Genomic DNA, 15,753 nt, shown 5'->3' with positions numbered 1-15,753 from the left:
CCTACGCATTTAAATCCCAGCATGGATACGCTGGAGGTCCTCAAGTCCACTCGGGACCGCTAATCCGAAGTCTGTTGGTTTACAGGTCACAGATGCGGCTGTTCAGCTGTGGCATGGTGGAGGATAGACTGGCTATTTTGGCGCGCTCCGCGGTAAACGGGAAAAGCCTAGTGCTTCGTGAGACTCCAACACTAGATCGACAGCCGTTTGTTGCCGGATATTGCCGCGAATGCGCAGTCTTATGCGCGTCTCATGTGCGCGAGCAATCCGGCGCTTGACAGCAGGTTACCACCTTTCATACCTCGAAACACAGCACCAGCATTTCAAAGACCGTTGGAAACGCAGTTCGGACACTCGCACTCATCAGGACGCGAAGGTCGATCAAGTCCGAGTTCCTATGACGATTTTTCCTGTCCATTTTTCTACCCACCGTGAAAGACCTCCGATTGATTTTCCAGCCACTTGGCGTAGCTGCGCGTAACCAAAATTCAGCCCATGACTTATACAAGGTGAGTCCGAAGGAAACTGAGCGACATAGAGGACGCAACAAGCTTGAAGAATCACAGGAATCACGTCTTTTTTCGTCACCTAATCGATACCAAAATTGCAGTAAATGAGGCGTTACGTCTCTTGCATCGAGCTTGAATGCTCCTTGTCAACAAGGCGGAATTGTCTTTGGTGCCGACCTAAACGCGTATTCTGCACACGATGCGGCGCGAATTTCTGTCTTCAAATTGTTCATTGGCTATGAGGAAAGTAAAGCCTTGCACATGAGATGATGTTCATGGCTCGATGCAGAACCAGCCAGCGGGGCTTGGCGGGGTGAGCCAAGTGCGCGCTTTTTTGACTTCGCGTATCCCGGGTTATCCGAAGCTGAAAAGGAACTGGTGACGTTGGGCGAGAATCCATCTGCGTATGAGGAAGGAAATCGACGCCAATGTGCTGTGTTGGCAATTCAAGAAGACAACCTTGCGAGGGAGTGCATGAGGTTCGTTTTGTCTCACAACCCCATGCCAAATCAGGCTAGCCCGTGCACCCGCTGCAATCAGTCGGCCTTTGACCTCTCCGAAAATCTTCTTTGCCTCTCACGCATCCTTTTGCAAACGACCTCCGCCGTAAATCTCGCTCGACTTGTGTGATGCTGCACCTCGAAATGTCGGCCTTCCGCAACTTTCCCAGCCATTCATGCGCACTCAGCTGTGGCAATGTTGTGTGCTGGGTGGACTTGTCCTCGCCGCACTCAATGCCATGGTCGCTTTTGGCTAGCATTCGTCATGTGTGCTGACAACTTGCACATTTCTCTTCCCATCTGGTCCCCGAGCTATGCCTCCGATTGGATGACATGCAACAACTTCTCTGCGCAATATGCAACGGTGCCGAATAGAAGCATTGATATCATTACTACATTCTACGTCGTCAATGTCAGATTTGGGCCTGGTGATTGGAATATGGAATGGCATCACCACGACTCCTTCTCGAAATCATGTTTCGGTCTTTGTAACCGGCCCTTACCTGGTACGCCTTCGAACGAGGAAAAGTATCCGGCAACTCGCTTCACGCTGAGACTTCAGCCAATCGATTTTCTGCCCTTCAAAGAAGCTGCTAGTTGGAAAGCTCCTGAGTCGCGCGTTTTGCTTCGCCAATTCCTCGTGCGAGTCTGGTCGTCCAACACCCCCGCCCTTGAAGGGCTGCAAGCTGCTTCTTCTTGTGCAGAAACCGATACCAAGCTAGTTCCGAGGAAAACCTGAGCTGCTTAGCGTTTTGAAGATCACTTCACCAGAAGGCGGCACAACACGGAGAGAGTCCGACGACTGCCGTTGAATTCCGCATCTCGCAGCAAGCTGCACTTCGCTTCTTCGTCCCGAAGGCAACAACACGCTCGTCCTGTTCATCTGGTCTGATATCCAGTTTGATGTAATACTAAAGAAGATTGTTTGGCCTCGTGGACCTTCAGACGCTTCTGCCCATCGAAGTTCGACTTGACTCGCAGTTCATCCATCCAACCCCCCAAAAGCTGCGCGTTGTTCTCTTTCATTTTCATGGAGTGGAAAACAAATAGACTGCACGGTTGCCCCGCAAGTGGTGCGCATTCGACTGGACACAAGTCAAAGATTGGTATTATGTTGCCACTGGTACTCCTCGTAACCAATCCCGGTCTCGTGGCCAAGGAGCGTGTGCTTTCGCAGCTCGACCACCAGATTGAGGAGGTGCGTGGTAAAGAATGGAATCGGACGTCACGGCCGGCTTCTTCGGGGAAGCCGCTGCAAATGAATATGGGGACCTTTCTTTCCCGTTCAACAACGCCCGTGCTAGCGAGACTGCTTCCAGTGGGATACTCGAATGAGTCCCCAAAAAACCACAACCATCGTTGACTACTCTATCACAAGCCTCGGCTGCCAATTATTCGTTATTGATTGCACTTCATTGCGGTTCATTCTCTCCCAGCTTTCTTGCTTAAAGGTCATTCGTTATGCCAGAACCGGCTGTATTTTACTTTCGTATGGTCTTTGATGCACATTTTGCCTGAGAAGAGCTTACAGACTGCAGTGCAGACTCCAGATCGATCGATATGGGTCAACGAGGACGGCTTGATGCAGGACCGGCTGGAAAAAGTACTTCACGCCAACAGACGCAGATAAGTCCGATTGCTCATCAAATGTCAGGTTACCAGTTCGCCTACGGTCGCCATTGGGTGAGTTCAAGAACATACTTGAGCACTTTCTGTTGTCCGACTGACAGATTCTTAGCTGGGTTTGCACGAAGGAAGACGGTTTTCCGCGAGCCCTCAAAAAATTCCCAACCTTGGAGCACGACTACGGATCCCTACCTAAACATACTGTAGGGCTCTATGTCAGGTTGAAGGATGATCGTCGCTTGGACAATGAGCTTGAAATATTTCGTGAGTATTTTCAATACATCTGGGGCTTCTACTGAGCCTGCCGACAGATTCCTGGCTCTCTGTACCTATCCCTATCTGGGACGGCACTGCGAATAAATTTGATTGGGAACGTCTCGGAGTCTTGGCAGAATGGTACAATCCACATAAACTCAGGATTTACGTATGCGACGCAACCACCGGTATTCGAGACACCGTCTGGGACCGTTTACAGAAAGTCGACTGTGACGAAGAGTACCTGGATCCACATTTCATGCATCCCTTGATTCTGGACTTGGTCTATGACTTGTGGGCAAAGGCTTTGGTTGCAGCCGAGGACCAGGATTTCACACGAACCGTGAGTTGATATCCGTTGCTCGCTCCTGTTCGTCAGCCAACATCTTTGTCTAGGAGAGATCCGTAGCGGACGAAGGCTCATCGATGGAGGACCTCGCTCGCACCACCATGCACAACTCCAAATTTTGCGTCCGTCTCAGGGCCATCACTGAGGCAATAAGTAGGATGGCTGATACTCATGAAGATTTGCGGGAACCCGTTGGCGCTTGTAATGCGTTGGACTTCAGAAGGGCCGATACAACTTATCAGAACACGCAAATCAAGCTTTCAATCGGTTATGAAGTCTTCAAAAATCTGGAATGGCGATGTCAGAGCCATCGAGAATGGGTGCAGCAGCACTTGGATGAGGCAAGTTCACGTATTCACTGTTCTTCGCAAGATCACTTGCTAAAAGCGTGGGCTCTGCAGGTGTACCACGCAAAAAGAAGACTCCAGAATAATTGGGCGTCTTCCAAGTCCAACAAAGGAATTCCCAAGACATCAGAAGAGTCCTCTGAGAAGACAGTGTCTGTAGCAGATGACGGGAGCAATAAGGACTCAGGCCAACAAGGCAAAAACGGAAAACGACCCCAGAGTCACAAGCAGACCTCACGATCGCTTGCAGCTGGCGAATTGAGCGACAGCAGTTCCATAACCGTTACTTCGGGAGAAGCGCCTGATGGTCCGTTGACTGGAAAGTTGTCAATAGAAAGCCCTGCGCAGAAGCCAGAAGGAGATGACGTGGAGGATGTCAGATCTACTCAACCGCGGTCTCAGCTTTCTTTTTCCAATCGCTCGCCACCAACTTGGCGCAGCAAGGCGGGAAGTCTCCTCGATAGAGCAAAACAACTCTCAAGGTCAAACCCAGCTTTACTACAGAATCAGTCAGACCAACCTCGCCCTCAGGGATCTACCAGCAAGGTTCCTTCTCCTTTGGGACAATCGGATTCAGCTACGTCAATGTCTCCCATTACTCGCGAGCTCCACGACATTATATACGGGCGCCCTGCCCCTCCACCTCGTCCCAAAGGCTCTCCTCCGCATCTTTTCCCGCCACCAGCGTTCACGCCATCAAGTCGACCAGTCGATTTGCCTCGCAAATCTCGGGATGAATCCTGGTTGCCATCGACACAGCCTCGCCGCCAGGACTCTCCCTCACACCAACATTCTCATGGTCACACACGACTCCCTCGGAAAACGCTGCTTCAAGCTGTGAAAGAACTTCGCGCCAAAAGCTCTTCTTCGGAGTCTGGACCTCCTGGCGAGCACTCTCCTCCACGTCCCAAGAGTCGCGACAAAGACTCTCGCGGGGAGTCTAAGCCTCCCAGTGAACACTTTCCTCCACCTCAGAAGCCTCCCGACCCCTCTCCAAAGAATACACCTACAGAGCCGTCAAATTCCCATGACACACCGGCTCCGCCAAAAAATGACACAGCAAACAAATCCCGTCTGTCCCCCAAACCCTACACCACCGTCTTCGACACGCCTCCAAAAGACACCAGAAGATTCCCCTCGAGAATCCCCTCGGGCCCCACCTCTCCCAACTTCTCGAACCCAAACGACGAACCGCTGACGCGCTATCCCTCGCGCGTCCCTCGCAATCCGGCGCTCAAGGACTTCAAGCCGCCTCCTCCCCCACTACCACCAGCGCCCGCAAACCAGCTGCCGTCAAGCCGTCTGCCTCTCCCACCGCAGCAGCCATTCTCGCCGCCGTCGCCACCTCTGAACGCCGGATCAATGGAGCTGCCGGCTTTTTCGCCCCTGAATCGTTCACCGCCGCCCCGCCGCGGTTCACGCAAGGGGAGAAGCGGCAGTCTGCGCACGCCGACGACGACGACGACGACGACAATGAGTCAGCGTGGCGGCACGTCGGCCACAACAGCAGCTACCGCTACTCGTGGCAGGGGCACGGGCAGGAGCAATACCATCACTGGAAGCGGGATTCCCACCCCTGCTGCCACTCCCAGTAGCAGGGGAAGGGGAAGGGGCGGTGCTGCTGCTTCTGCCTCGAAGAACAGAGACGATCCACGGGGCGGGGGTGAGTTTCATTACTGGCGGGATGGCGATATTCGTACGGGGTCGCTGGGACAATCGCCGCCGACGTTGACAGGGAGGGAGAAGGTGAGGGGGGTGGGGGATCCGGGGGCGAGGGCGGCGAGGAGGGATGAGGAAGTGGGGGAGGAGTCGCGGATGATTTAGAGGGGTTGTTGGATGATGATGATGATGAAGATGGTAATGGTCAGGGGCTGGAATGGAATGGAATGGGGTCAAACGGCGATTGATGTAGTGGCGTTCGCTGGGTTAGGTTTGAGCCGAAGTTCAGTACTCTTTCTTTCTGGCAGTCGGTGGGGACATGGGTACTTAGGAAGAGGTATTTGCTCACTCTTTTAAAATCTCCATTCTTGCGTGCGTGAGATGGGCAACGGTGACTGCCGCCTCTGGTCTCAGACTTGACAGCATACAGATTCTTCTTGTCTTCCCGCACTCTCTAGCGTACACGTATCTACAAGGCCTTCCAGCCACGAACCGCCGGCTCATAGAACAAGAACAAGCTAGGAAAAAGGCGGGAGCACATCTACACCACACTCGCCTTATCATCCGAAACATCATCGTCCCTCGGCGGCGGCAACGGCGACGACGACGACGACGCCACCGCAGCCGCTTTCCTGCCTTCCTTCTTGCCCCACGTCCTCTGCTGATACCCCTCTCTAAAGCAAAGACCGGGATGAAACAGATTCAACGCCAGCATAGCAGCGCCCACAATGGCGCCCTCGAGCCCAATAAAATAGCTCTGCGTCTCAATCAAATGGCCAGTCCATCCCTCGCTCAACTCCGCCACGCGATACACGCTGCGGGTAAAGATGCACAGCGTGGCGAACGCCAGCGCAGCCAGGAAACCGGCAAACGCCCAGCTGGCGCGCAGGCGCGCGTGCGTCGGGTCGAGGGCCTGCGCGGCGCCGAGAGCGCGCACGCGGCGCAGCGTGCGGATGGCGAAGTCGGCGGCGAGAAGGATGAAGATGAGGAGGGTGAAGACTTGGAAGGCGAGGCCGGCTAGCATGATGTTGTTGCCGGCCGAGGGGTCCTTGTTGGAGTGGCTGGCGGCGCTGGCGAGGCCGCCGCCGGCGGCTTGCAGCAGGAGCGAGATGATGTCGCACGGGATGAAGATGCGCGGGTAGGAGAGGGGGGCTAGGCGGGAGTTTTGCGCGCCGAAGGTTGACACGATGCGTGAGAGGCAGAGGTAGATGCCGGCGGCCATGAAGGCGGGCGCGATTGTAAGGCACACGATTTGCATGAGGAAGCCGTCCTGGGGTCTTGTTAGTGGATTGCTGGTGAAAGATTTGTTTTTACGAGCTATGGATTTGCTTCAATGGGTATATATGACGGGAAGCACATGAGCTCCCACAAGCGACAAGGTCGAAAAGCTTTGAAGCATCCATAAAGCAACAGTGACGATTCAAAATCCAAGTCGAGAAGATTGCAATTGGGTGGACTGAAGTTGTTGCTTACCTCGCTGAACGGATTGTGGTACGCCATGATGCGCCCTACGTATCCAAGAACCTCGAGGAGATCGCCAGACACCATTGCAACGGTGAAGCCGAGAAAACGCTTGCTGAAGATGCCTTGACATAGGTAGAGTACAAGGGAGAGGGCGAATAAGGCGAGGAAGAAGCTATTGGCTGGCAGGGACGGCCGGTACGCCCAGTAGGAGTCGGAGAGCGGACATGTTGAGAGCGTGCAGTTGTCGCGGTAGTCTTGTATTTGCTGGTACGTTGCGTTGTCCGAGGAGTTTGCGGCCCGATTGAGGAGCGACGTTGCGAGTATGGTGGCCGTGTCCATTTGAGGCTCTTGACAAACAACAGACGGGGACAACTGTCACACAAAGAGATGCTGGAGGTCGACAGACTCTAGAGCAAAGACGAAGCAAAGGTGAGGCAGGGTCGGTAGCAGCCCAAGTAGACTAAAAATCGACGAAGAAGGAGACTAGCCCAACCCACGAACTCGGGGGAGACAAAGAAAATAAAGTCTTCCCGGTCAGAGAGAAGGATTCACGGGCTCTGGAACCCAGGCAGTAATGTCAAGCCATGCTGCTCAGCCCACCTGGTGAGAACGAAACCGAGATATTTCTGGCTGACCGCTCGACATTGCCAGGCGAATGGGACACGAGCTAGCGTGCAGGCGGGCGTGTATGGAATGGCGTCACTAGCGGTGGCCGGATTTGGTAGCTGGCTTACGGCTGGGGTGGAGGCGAGGAAGACAAGCGTCAACAAGTGTCTTTGCGCGACGAGCTTATCTCAACCGTCAGTGGCTTGTTCCATTGCGGCGGAACACGCTTCCGGGCGGTGCAGGAACGTAAGTGCCTGTCAATCGGCCAGGCGATACTGTCACTGCTCGAGCATGGCCTTAAGCTTCGTGGCTCGGGACGGCCCTTGAGCGGTTCGGCGGTGATGCCGAAACCCCCTTGCAAGACACATTCCCGCCATCCTTGTTGCAACTCATCGAGCACGAGACAGCAGAGGTTTTCTGCCTTGTGGGATGGTCTAGGGCTGGTTTCCACGACACTGCCTCCCGACGCGACCGCGTGGCTTTTGTTGTTTTCGGCTAGGATGCATTGTCAGCCTTGGCAGAAGTCGATTGTCTTTATTTGGTACGAGGAGGCTCAAATATCCATGCGCGTCTAGCGTGCCTCATGCTGCTGTTCGGTACATTTAATTCTCCTCAAGTGCTCGCACCGGATTGTGCAATGGACGGTGCAGAATTTCTAACTCTTTCGCAGATTGACTTTGGCAGATTGCCTGTTCCACGGCATTGACTCGATCATAATGATTCGACAGAACGTGGGCGCTATTCAAGTTGCTTCTTTGAGTCCTCATGGGTAATCAGACGGCACTGTTGGAGGACGAGCAGAGGAAAGACATGAAAGAGAGATGGAAAAATTTCTCCGCCTGGTGACTGGTTTGAAGAGAGATGTGGCGAAGCTGACGTCGAAAGGAAGATGATGCTTACAGCTTTCGTCTGCTCCCAAAGGTCGAGGCCGCGATACTAATCTGTATCTTATCCATCTTTGCATATTGTCAGGTAAGCAATCGGAGATTGGGTTCAGACTGAGCTATGACGTGAGCTAAGCGTTGTTGACTCGCGGGAGTTGAGAAGACCTGGGCACCTTGAGACTAACAGACGCGCTACCAGTCCGCTCTCTATCAATAGACCGAAGGGAACGTCTGCTAATTCGGAACGACACTTCTGAAAAGGGCGCGCTGCCGTCTCATCAACTCTTCCACTACAGCCATGCAGACGGTCTTAAGCGCAAACAGCCGTCCAAGTCGACGCCAGAGTGAGGCCTCGGCCATATTTGCGCAACATACGAGTGTCAGCGTTCGGACCGACCGAGCTCTGGACCTGAAGCTTAGGTGTTCACTAATCCTCGAGGCTGGAGAACATACCGCTATGCTACGACTGCATGGCGTGAGGAATAATATTGTGGACTGCGAGAGAGTGGGACGGCGAGGTTTCGAGCTGCGCAGTCGGCGGCACCGGAGATCAAAGATGGACCTTCGGCTAGTAGCAGTCGCCGACTCTGCAGGTCGATGGTTATGTCGCGGCAATGGTCGGGCATTCGGACGGGCATGATTTGACGCGAGCTGGCCAAAGACGTCTGGTCTGGTCTGGTCTGGTCTGGTCTGGTCTGGTCTGGTCTGGTCTGGAGAAGGCTCGGGGAGGGGAACGGGGGCGCGAGGAAACAACATTGGTCATTGGCCATTGCTGAGGATGGATCTGACCGATGTCGTGGTCTTTTGTCTGTCTGCACTCCCGATGACATAATACCTCGTCAGGCCGGCCCTTGAAAACCCCGCCACCTCTCTCAGTCTTCCACCCATCTATCCTCCATCACTCACTACTGCCTTCCACGTCCTCAAGATTCCCATATCGCACCGTTTCATCACCTGAACCATACACAATGCCTTCCTCCCTCGAGCAGCTCAAGGCCGCTGGCACCGTACGTCCTCGCTGCCCCTCTTTGCCCCTCATCCACGGAAGAATTGCCCCCCACCGTCTTCGGAGTGGAACATGGCGGCTTGTTCGGACTCGCTGACTCTTCGCTCCAACAGACCGTCGTCTGCGACTCTGGTGACTTTGCCACCATCTCCAAGTACACTCCTCAGGATGCCACGACCAACCCCTCCCTGATCCTCGCTGCCTCCAAGAAGCCCGAGTACGCCAAGCTCGTCGACAACGCCGTCGACTGGAGCAAGAAGCAGGGCGGCGATGTTGACCAGCAGGTCGACCAGGCCCTTGACCGTCTCCTCGTCGAGTTTGGCAAGGAGATTCTCAAGCTCATCCCCGGCAAGGTTTCCACCGAGGTCGACGCCCGGTTCTCTTTCGACACCCAGGCCTCGGTCAACAAGGCCCTCCGCATCATTGACGTACGTTTTGCTGCCCCGGAAGCCAATTGAATTCAAGCTGACAATCGCACAGCTCTACAAGCAGGAGGGTATTGGCAAGGAGCGCATCCTGATCAAGATCGCCTCGACCTGGGAGGGTATCAAGGCCGCCGAGATCCTCCAGAGGGACCACGGCATCAACACCAACCTTACCCTCATGTTCTCGCAGGTCCAGGCCATTGCTGCCGCTGAGGCCGGTGCCTACCTCATCTCTCCCTTCGTTGGCCGCATCCTCGACTGGTTCAAGGCTGCCACCAAGAAGGAGTACACTGCCGCCGAGGACCCCGGTGTCAAGAGCGTCGAGGCCATCTTCAACTACTACAAGAAGTTTGGCTACAAGACGATCGTCATGGGTGCCTCGTTCCGCAACGTTGGTGAGATCACCGAGCTTGCCGGCTGCGACTACCTCACCATCTCGGTAAGTTTGAACAGGAAAACATGTCGAGTTCTTTCCACTGACGATTGGCCAGCCCAACCTCCTCGAGACGCTGTACAACTCGCAGGACCCCGTTCCCAAGAAGCTCGACGCTTCCAACGCCTCGAGCCTCAACATTGAGAAGAAGACTTACATCAACAACGAGGCTGAGTTCCGCTTCTTCTTCAACGAGGACCAGATGGCCGTCGAGAAGCTGCGCGAGGGCATCTCCAAGTTTGCCGCCGACGCGGTGACGCTCAAGGACCTGATCAAGGAGAAGGTGCAGAAGGCATAAATCGGGGGGAGCCGACATCGGAATGGCGGGGTAAAATGGCCCCGAAACAGTAACTTGACGAGGAACGCAATGGTGCCATGCAGCAATTGGTAGTTTGAATTTTGTGCAGATAGACGGATACCAAAAATGTTGTTAATGCCGAGTAATTATGGTCTAGCGTGCGATGCTTAGGCTTAGGAACCGAAGATGGAGCTGCCCGGCGGGCCGACGAGGGGCTGCGCTCAATGTGATTGGCCCGAGGGGGCAGGCCAATGCATCAGCCAGACGGCTGTTGTGGTTTCGTCGTCGGTCATTCGTCATCAATCGAAGCCCCGCAGCCAGTTGGTCCAGGTCTCCGGCGTGTCTCCGTCTCCGTCTCTGTCTCCGTCCTCTCGTCTTTTCTCCTTCATCGCCATCCTCCATCTGTCCATCATCACCACGTCCAATTTCAGTCGAGTCAACTCAATCCGTCAAAATGGTCAAAGCCGGTACGTCGTCGTGTAACTTTTGCATTGATCAGCTGTATTGCCACTCCAGCTTGGGCTAGAGTGGGGCTGCTGCGAGGCCGTTTGAGCATGTTCTGTCGACAGATGGCGGCTTGCCTCTCCCAATTGGCTCCCCCTCTGCTACACCTTGCTGGCCTGCTGGTAATTACAGTCGAGGGCGGCATGGATGGCCGGCCGTCCGTCTCCCCCGTCGCTCATCAAGGTGCTCAGGCTAACGCAAATCCGTGTGCCTACTTGTAGTCGCTGTCCTCCGTGGAGACTCCAACGTCAAGGGTACCGTCACCTTTGAGCAGGACTCCGAGTCTGCTCCCACCACCATCTCATGGAACATCTCCGGCCACGACGCCAACGCTGAGCGTGGCATCCACGTCCACGCCTTTGGCGACAACACCAACGGCTGCACCTCTGCCGGCCCTCACTGTAAGCTGCAAACCACTCGACAACAACAACAACATCATCATCATCATCATCATCATCATCATCATCATCATCATCATCAACAACTGCGTCTCACACCAACCACAACAGTCAACCCCCACGGCAAGGGCCACGGTGCTCCCACCGACGAGGACCGCCACGTCGGTGACCTTGGTAACCTCAAGACCGATGCCCAGGGCAATGCCACCGGCTCCGTCACCGACAAGCTCGTCAAGCTCATTGGTGCCGAAAGTGTCATTGGCCGCACCGTTGTCGTCCACGGTGGCACCGACGACCTGGGCAAGGGTGGCAACGAGGAGTCCAAGAAGACAGGCAACGCTGGTCCCCGCCCCGCATGCGGTAAGTTACGGATACCCGTCCTTGATCCGGGTGCGCGGAAGGCTAATGTGGCCATGTCTAGGTGTCATTGGCATCTCCAACTAAATGTGTGGCACGAGCCGTGTCGGTACAAATGTGAACGAGGTCTACGATCAAATTGGCGGTTAGCGTAGCTACAGTGAAAAAAAAAAAAAATCAAAAAAAAATCATGCAGACGAGAAGCAGAGCGCCTTGCGTGAAAAATGTACATAGACAAGAGTGAAATTGAAACTGCTCGTGCCGTGCCACAATGCTAGGCAGGTAGGTATGTGTGTATGTATGTATGTATGCAAAAGAGTGGCGCCGGACCGAACAACCTCCTCCGAAAGGTTGGCCGCTTGGACCCTCGGCGCGCCGACTGACGACTTCCAAACGAAGAGGCCAGATTCAACCCCACAGCACACCACACCACACCACAGCTCCCCCCTCCCTCTCCTCTGCGTCCACCTAACAACTCCACATCGACACCCCCCCCGAACCCCTCCCCATTTCCACTCTGCTGCAACCCTGTACCTTGCCCTTTTGAGTTTAGGGACCTTTAATCGCCGCACTTCTCCGCTTCATCCCAAAAAGTCAGCTCGTGTGAGTCTCATCAGACCCTGGAAACAAGCTCCAAACAAGCTCCTCAATTGTCCAACTGCCCTCTGCTGACGTCCTACGCTGTCCCAGTCGATACCTCGATTCCCAAAATGGCGTTGTTCCAAGCAATGGTCAAGAGCGTTCTCTCAGGCGACACCGTCGTCCTGCACAACATCAACAACCCAAAGCAAGAGCGCGTCCTGAGCCTTGCCTTTGTTTCTGCGCCGCGGTTAAGGAGAGAGGGCGATGAGGTGCGTGGACAAACCAATTCTCACGGGCCGCCGATCCTGCCAAGTTTTCAGACGCCGCCGCCGGCCTTTTTTGTTGAACAGACCAGGGCATGATGCTAACACGCTAGCCATGGGTGCAGCCCTTTGCCTTTGAATCGCGAGACTTTTTGCGCAACATCCTCGTCGGCAAGGTCGTGCAATTTCGAGTCCTGTACACCATTCCCACCGGTGCGAAGCGCGACTACGGCATCATCACTCTGCCCGGTGGTCTCACGCTGCCCGACACGGCCGTCGCCGAAGGCTGGGTCAAGCTCCGCGGTGACGCTGACCGCAAGGATGACTCTGAAGCATCGACCATGATTCTGCAAAGGCTCGAAGTTTTGGAGGCACGAGCTAGGGCGGACTCGAAGGGTCTGTGGGCCGAGACGGGAGGAAACCTCGACACTGCCTACGAACTGCCAGACCCCAAGGCATTTGTGGAGCAAAACAGGGGCGTCGAACTTAATGGTGAGAAATTGAATGGGTGGCATTGTGGCATCAATGGCTAACTCGAGCAGCCATCGTCGAAAAGGTTCTCAGCGGAGATCGCCTCATTGCGCGTCTGCTGCTATCGCCTTCCAAGCACGTCCAGACCATGGTATTGGTCGCTGGTATCCGCGCGCCGTCCACCAAGCGTGTAAATCCATCCGACGGAAAAGAGCAGCCCGCGGAGCCGTTTGGCGACGAGGCCCAACAGTTCATAGAGACTCGCCTTTTGCAGCGCAACATCAAGTTTGCACCTCTTGGCGTGAATCCCCAAAACCAGCTCATCGGAACCGTAGCGCACCCCTTGCGCGGAAACGTAGCGCCTTACTTGCTCGAATCAGGCTTGGCGAGGTGTATGGACCAACACTCTACGCTTTTGGGCGGAGAAATGGGCAAGCTACGACAGGCAGAGAGAAAGGCCAAGGAACAGAGGCTGGGAGTCTTCCAGGGTCATGTGTCGGCTGCCAGGCCGAGCGCGGGCGAGGTAGAGGCCATTGTTAGCAGAGTCCAAAGTGCAGACACTTTGTACCTCCGCAACAAGGCCGGCCTTGAGAAACGCGTCAACTTGAGCAGCGTCAGGCAACCCAAGACGACGGACCCTAAGCAGGCTCCCTGGCAGGCAGAGGCAAAGGAGTTTCTGAGAAAGAGGTTGATTGGAAAGCACGTCAAGGTGGTGATTGACGGCAAGCGCCCGCCCCAGGACGGGTTCGACGAGCGCGAGATGGCGACTGTGACGCACAATGGCAAGAATGTGGCACTGCTCCTGGTCGAGAATGGATACGGCTCGGTCATCAGGCACCGTGCCGACGACGCAGACCGCAGCCCCATTTACGACGACTTGCTCCTGGCCGAAGATCAGGCACAAAAGGAGCAAAAGGGAATTTGGTCATCAAAGGCTCCTTCGACCAAGCAGTTTGTCGACTACTCGGAGAGCTTGGAAAAGGCCAAGAGACAGCTTACTCTGCTGTCGAGACAAAAGAAGGTACCGGCCATTGTCGACTTTGTCAAGTCTGGATCCCGCTTCACCGTCTTGGTTCCGCGCGAGAATGCCAAACTCACGTTTGTGCTGTCTGGTATCCGCGCTCCCAAGTCTGCCAGGAACCCCAACGAGAAGAGCGAGCCCTTTGGCCAAGAGGCACACGACTTTGCCAACAAGAGGTGTCTGCAACGCGACGTCGAGATTGACGTTGAGGACTGCGACAAGGTCGGTGGCTTCATTGGTACGCTCTACGTCAACCGCGAGAGCTTTGCCAAGCTTCTTGTCGAGGAAGGTCTGGCTTCTGTGCACGCGTACTCTGCTGAAAAGTCTGGCAACGCAAAAGAGCTCTTTGCTGCAGAGCAAAAGGCCAAGGAGGCACGCAAGGGCATGTGGCACAGCTGGGATCCCTCGCAGGAGGTTGAGGAGGACGAATCGCCTGCACAGACGAGCAACGGCACCAACGGCGACTCTGCCGCAGCAGAACGCCGCAAAGACTACCGCGACGTCATGGTCACTCACGTTGAAGAAAACGGCCGCTTGAAGCTGCAAGAAATCGGCAGCGGGACGGCCGAACTCACCAATCTGATGGACCGCTTCCGCAACTTCCACCTGGACAGATCAAACGACCAGGCGCTCTCGCAAATCAAGGTGGGCGACTTTGTGTCGGCGCGCTTCAGCGAGGACAACGACTGGTACCGGGCGCGCATCCGGCGCCACGACCGCGAAAACAAAAAGGTCGAAGTCGTCTACATCGACTACGGCAACTCGGAAACGGTGCCGTACAGCAGCCTGCGGCCGCTCGACGCCAAATTCAGCACGGCCACGCTGCGGCCGCAGGCCACGGAGGCGGTCCTCGCCTTCGTGCAGCTGCCCTCGGAAGCGACGCCCGACTACCTGCGTGACGCCGTCTCCTTCATCGGCGAGCTCACAAACGGCGTCCAGCTCGTCGCCAACGTCGACAACGTCGTCGACGGCGCGTGGCACGTGACGCTTTTCTATCCCGAGAGCGAGTCAAAGGACCACAGCATCAATGCTGAGGTCGTGGCTGAGGGTCTCGCGCGGGTGCCGCTGAAGCTGCGTCCCTGGGAGCGTGCGGCGACTGATGTTTTGCCGGCGCTTAAGGCGCGTGAGGATGAGGCGAAGGCTGAGCGTAGGGGGATGTGGGAGTATGGCGATTTGACCGAGGATTAAGGGAGCGGCGGACGCGTTGGTTGGTGTGCCAGTGGTGTTGTTGGTGCTGCTTCTGGTGGTTGTGGCGGTGGTGGTGTAAAAGTTGGCCGACCGGTCGTCATCATTGTCGTCATCATCATCATCATCATCATCATCATCATCATTGTTCTCTGATGGTGACTGACGAGTGAGTGAGTGAGTCTGATGGACCGGTAGACACAGAGGTGGAGAGGGGAGAGACGATGACACGTTTAGAGTCCAGTACCGTAGTCGGTTTGGTGGCTTGGTGTCTGTCTGTCTGTCTGTCTGCCTGTCTGTCTCTGTTCAGGTTGGGGTTGTACTGCTTGTAGTGGTAGTGGTAGTGATAGTGATAGTAGCCTACAGCTTTTGGATGCATGCATGCATTTTGTTGGATGGATGGATGGATGGATGGATGGATGGAATTGTAGTCTCATTCTTTTTCATTCGTCATGTAGTAGTAGTTGTTGTTGTTGTGTGTGGTTTAAATAAGGGGGGGGGGGGGGCGGCAGCTGGCTGGTGTATCAGCACAGCAGCACCTACCTAGGTATCTGCTGACTCATTTGTGTTGGTCTGGTTGCTGTAGCGTGTGGGTATGTATGTGTTTGTTT

The 15,753-nt window shown here is 55.1% G+C and overlaps 6 protein-coding genes across 6 annotated transcripts; 4 read left to right on the top strand and 2 right to left on the bottom strand.

Moving 5' to 3' along the window:
* Positions 1 to 3,014: 3,014 nt before the first annotated feature.
* IWZ02DRAFT_79239 (uncharacterized protein) lies at positions 3,015 to 5,598 on the top strand. The gene is made up of 3 exons (XM_066771227.1): positions 3,015 to 3,233; positions 3,287 to 3,580; positions 3,641 to 5,598. The coding sequence occupies exons 1-3, from the start codon at positions 3,150 to 3,152 to the stop codon at positions 5,408 to 5,410; spliced, it is 2,148 nt and encodes a 715-aa protein (XP_066619312.1). The 5' UTR covers positions 3,015 to 3,149; the 3' UTR covers positions 5,411 to 5,598.
* On the bottom strand, positions 5,599 to 7,225 carry IWZ02DRAFT_79359 (RTA1 like protein-domain-containing protein). The gene is made up of 2 exons (XM_066771228.1): positions 6,719 to 7,225; positions 5,599 to 6,515 (listed from the first exon to the last, which is right to left on the bottom strand). The coding sequence occupies exons 1-2, from the start codon at positions 7,046 to 7,048 to the stop codon at positions 5,787 to 5,789; spliced, it is 1,059 nt and encodes a 352-aa protein (XP_066619311.1). The 5' UTR covers positions 7,049 to 7,225; the 3' UTR covers positions 5,599 to 5,786.
* A 997-nt stretch (positions 7,226 to 8,222) lies between these two features.
* Positions 8,223 to 9,215, bottom strand: IWZ02DRAFT_79558 (uncharacterized protein). Its single transcript, XM_066771229.1, has 2 exons — positions 8,385 to 9,215; positions 8,223 to 8,313 (listed from the first exon to the last, which is right to left on the bottom strand). The coding sequence occupies exon 1, from the start codon at positions 8,953 to 8,955 to the stop codon at positions 8,434 to 8,436; it is 522 nt and encodes a 173-aa protein (XP_066619310.1). The 5' UTR covers positions 8,956 to 9,215; the 3' UTR covers positions 8,223 to 8,313; positions 8,385 to 8,433.
* On the top strand, positions 9,168 to 10,361 carry IWZ02DRAFT_384395 (transaldolase; the record flags this gene model as incomplete). Its single annotated transcript, XM_066765334.1, has 4 exons — positions 9,168 to 9,206; positions 9,319 to 9,633; positions 9,686 to 10,069; positions 10,122 to 10,361. 4 exons carry the CDS (start codon positions 9,168 to 9,170, stop codon positions 10,359 to 10,361), a joined length of 978 nt encoding a protein of 325 aa, XP_066619309.1.
* Positions 10,362 to 10,815: 454 nt separating this feature from the next.
* On the top strand, positions 10,816 to 11,707 carry IWZ02DRAFT_493657 (superoxide dismutase; the record flags this gene model as incomplete). The annotated part of the gene is made up of 4 exons (XM_066769954.1): positions 10,816 to 10,828; positions 11,087 to 11,266; positions 11,375 to 11,623; positions 11,685 to 11,707. 4 exons carry the CDS (start codon positions 10,816 to 10,818, stop codon positions 11,705 to 11,707), a joined length of 465 nt encoding a protein of 154 aa, XP_066619308.1.
* A 623-nt stretch (positions 11,708 to 12,330) lies between these two features.
* IWZ02DRAFT_384400 (uncharacterized protein) lies at positions 12,331 to 15,145 on the top strand (the record flags this gene model as incomplete). Its single annotated transcript, XM_066765335.1, has 3 exons — positions 12,331 to 12,471; positions 12,591 to 12,957; positions 13,008 to 15,145. The coding sequence occupies 3 exons, from the start codon at positions 12,331 to 12,333 to the stop codon at positions 15,143 to 15,145; spliced, it is 2,646 nt and encodes an 881-aa protein (XP_066619307.1).
* Between the last annotated feature and the right edge of the window lie 608 nt (positions 15,146 to 15,753).

The sequence above is a fragment of the Phyllosticta citriasiana genome (genome assembly GCF_038021145.1).
Source record: "Phyllosticta citriasiana strain CBS 120426 chromosome Unknown IWZ02scaffold_14, whole genome shotgun sequence".
NCBI classification, from domain to species: domain Eukaryota; kingdom Fungi; phylum Ascomycota; class Dothideomycetes; order Botryosphaeriales; family Phyllostictaceae; genus Phyllosticta; species Phyllosticta citriasiana.
Note: the sequence above shows the minus strand (reverse complement) of the source record. Positions and strands in the feature narration are given on the sequence as shown.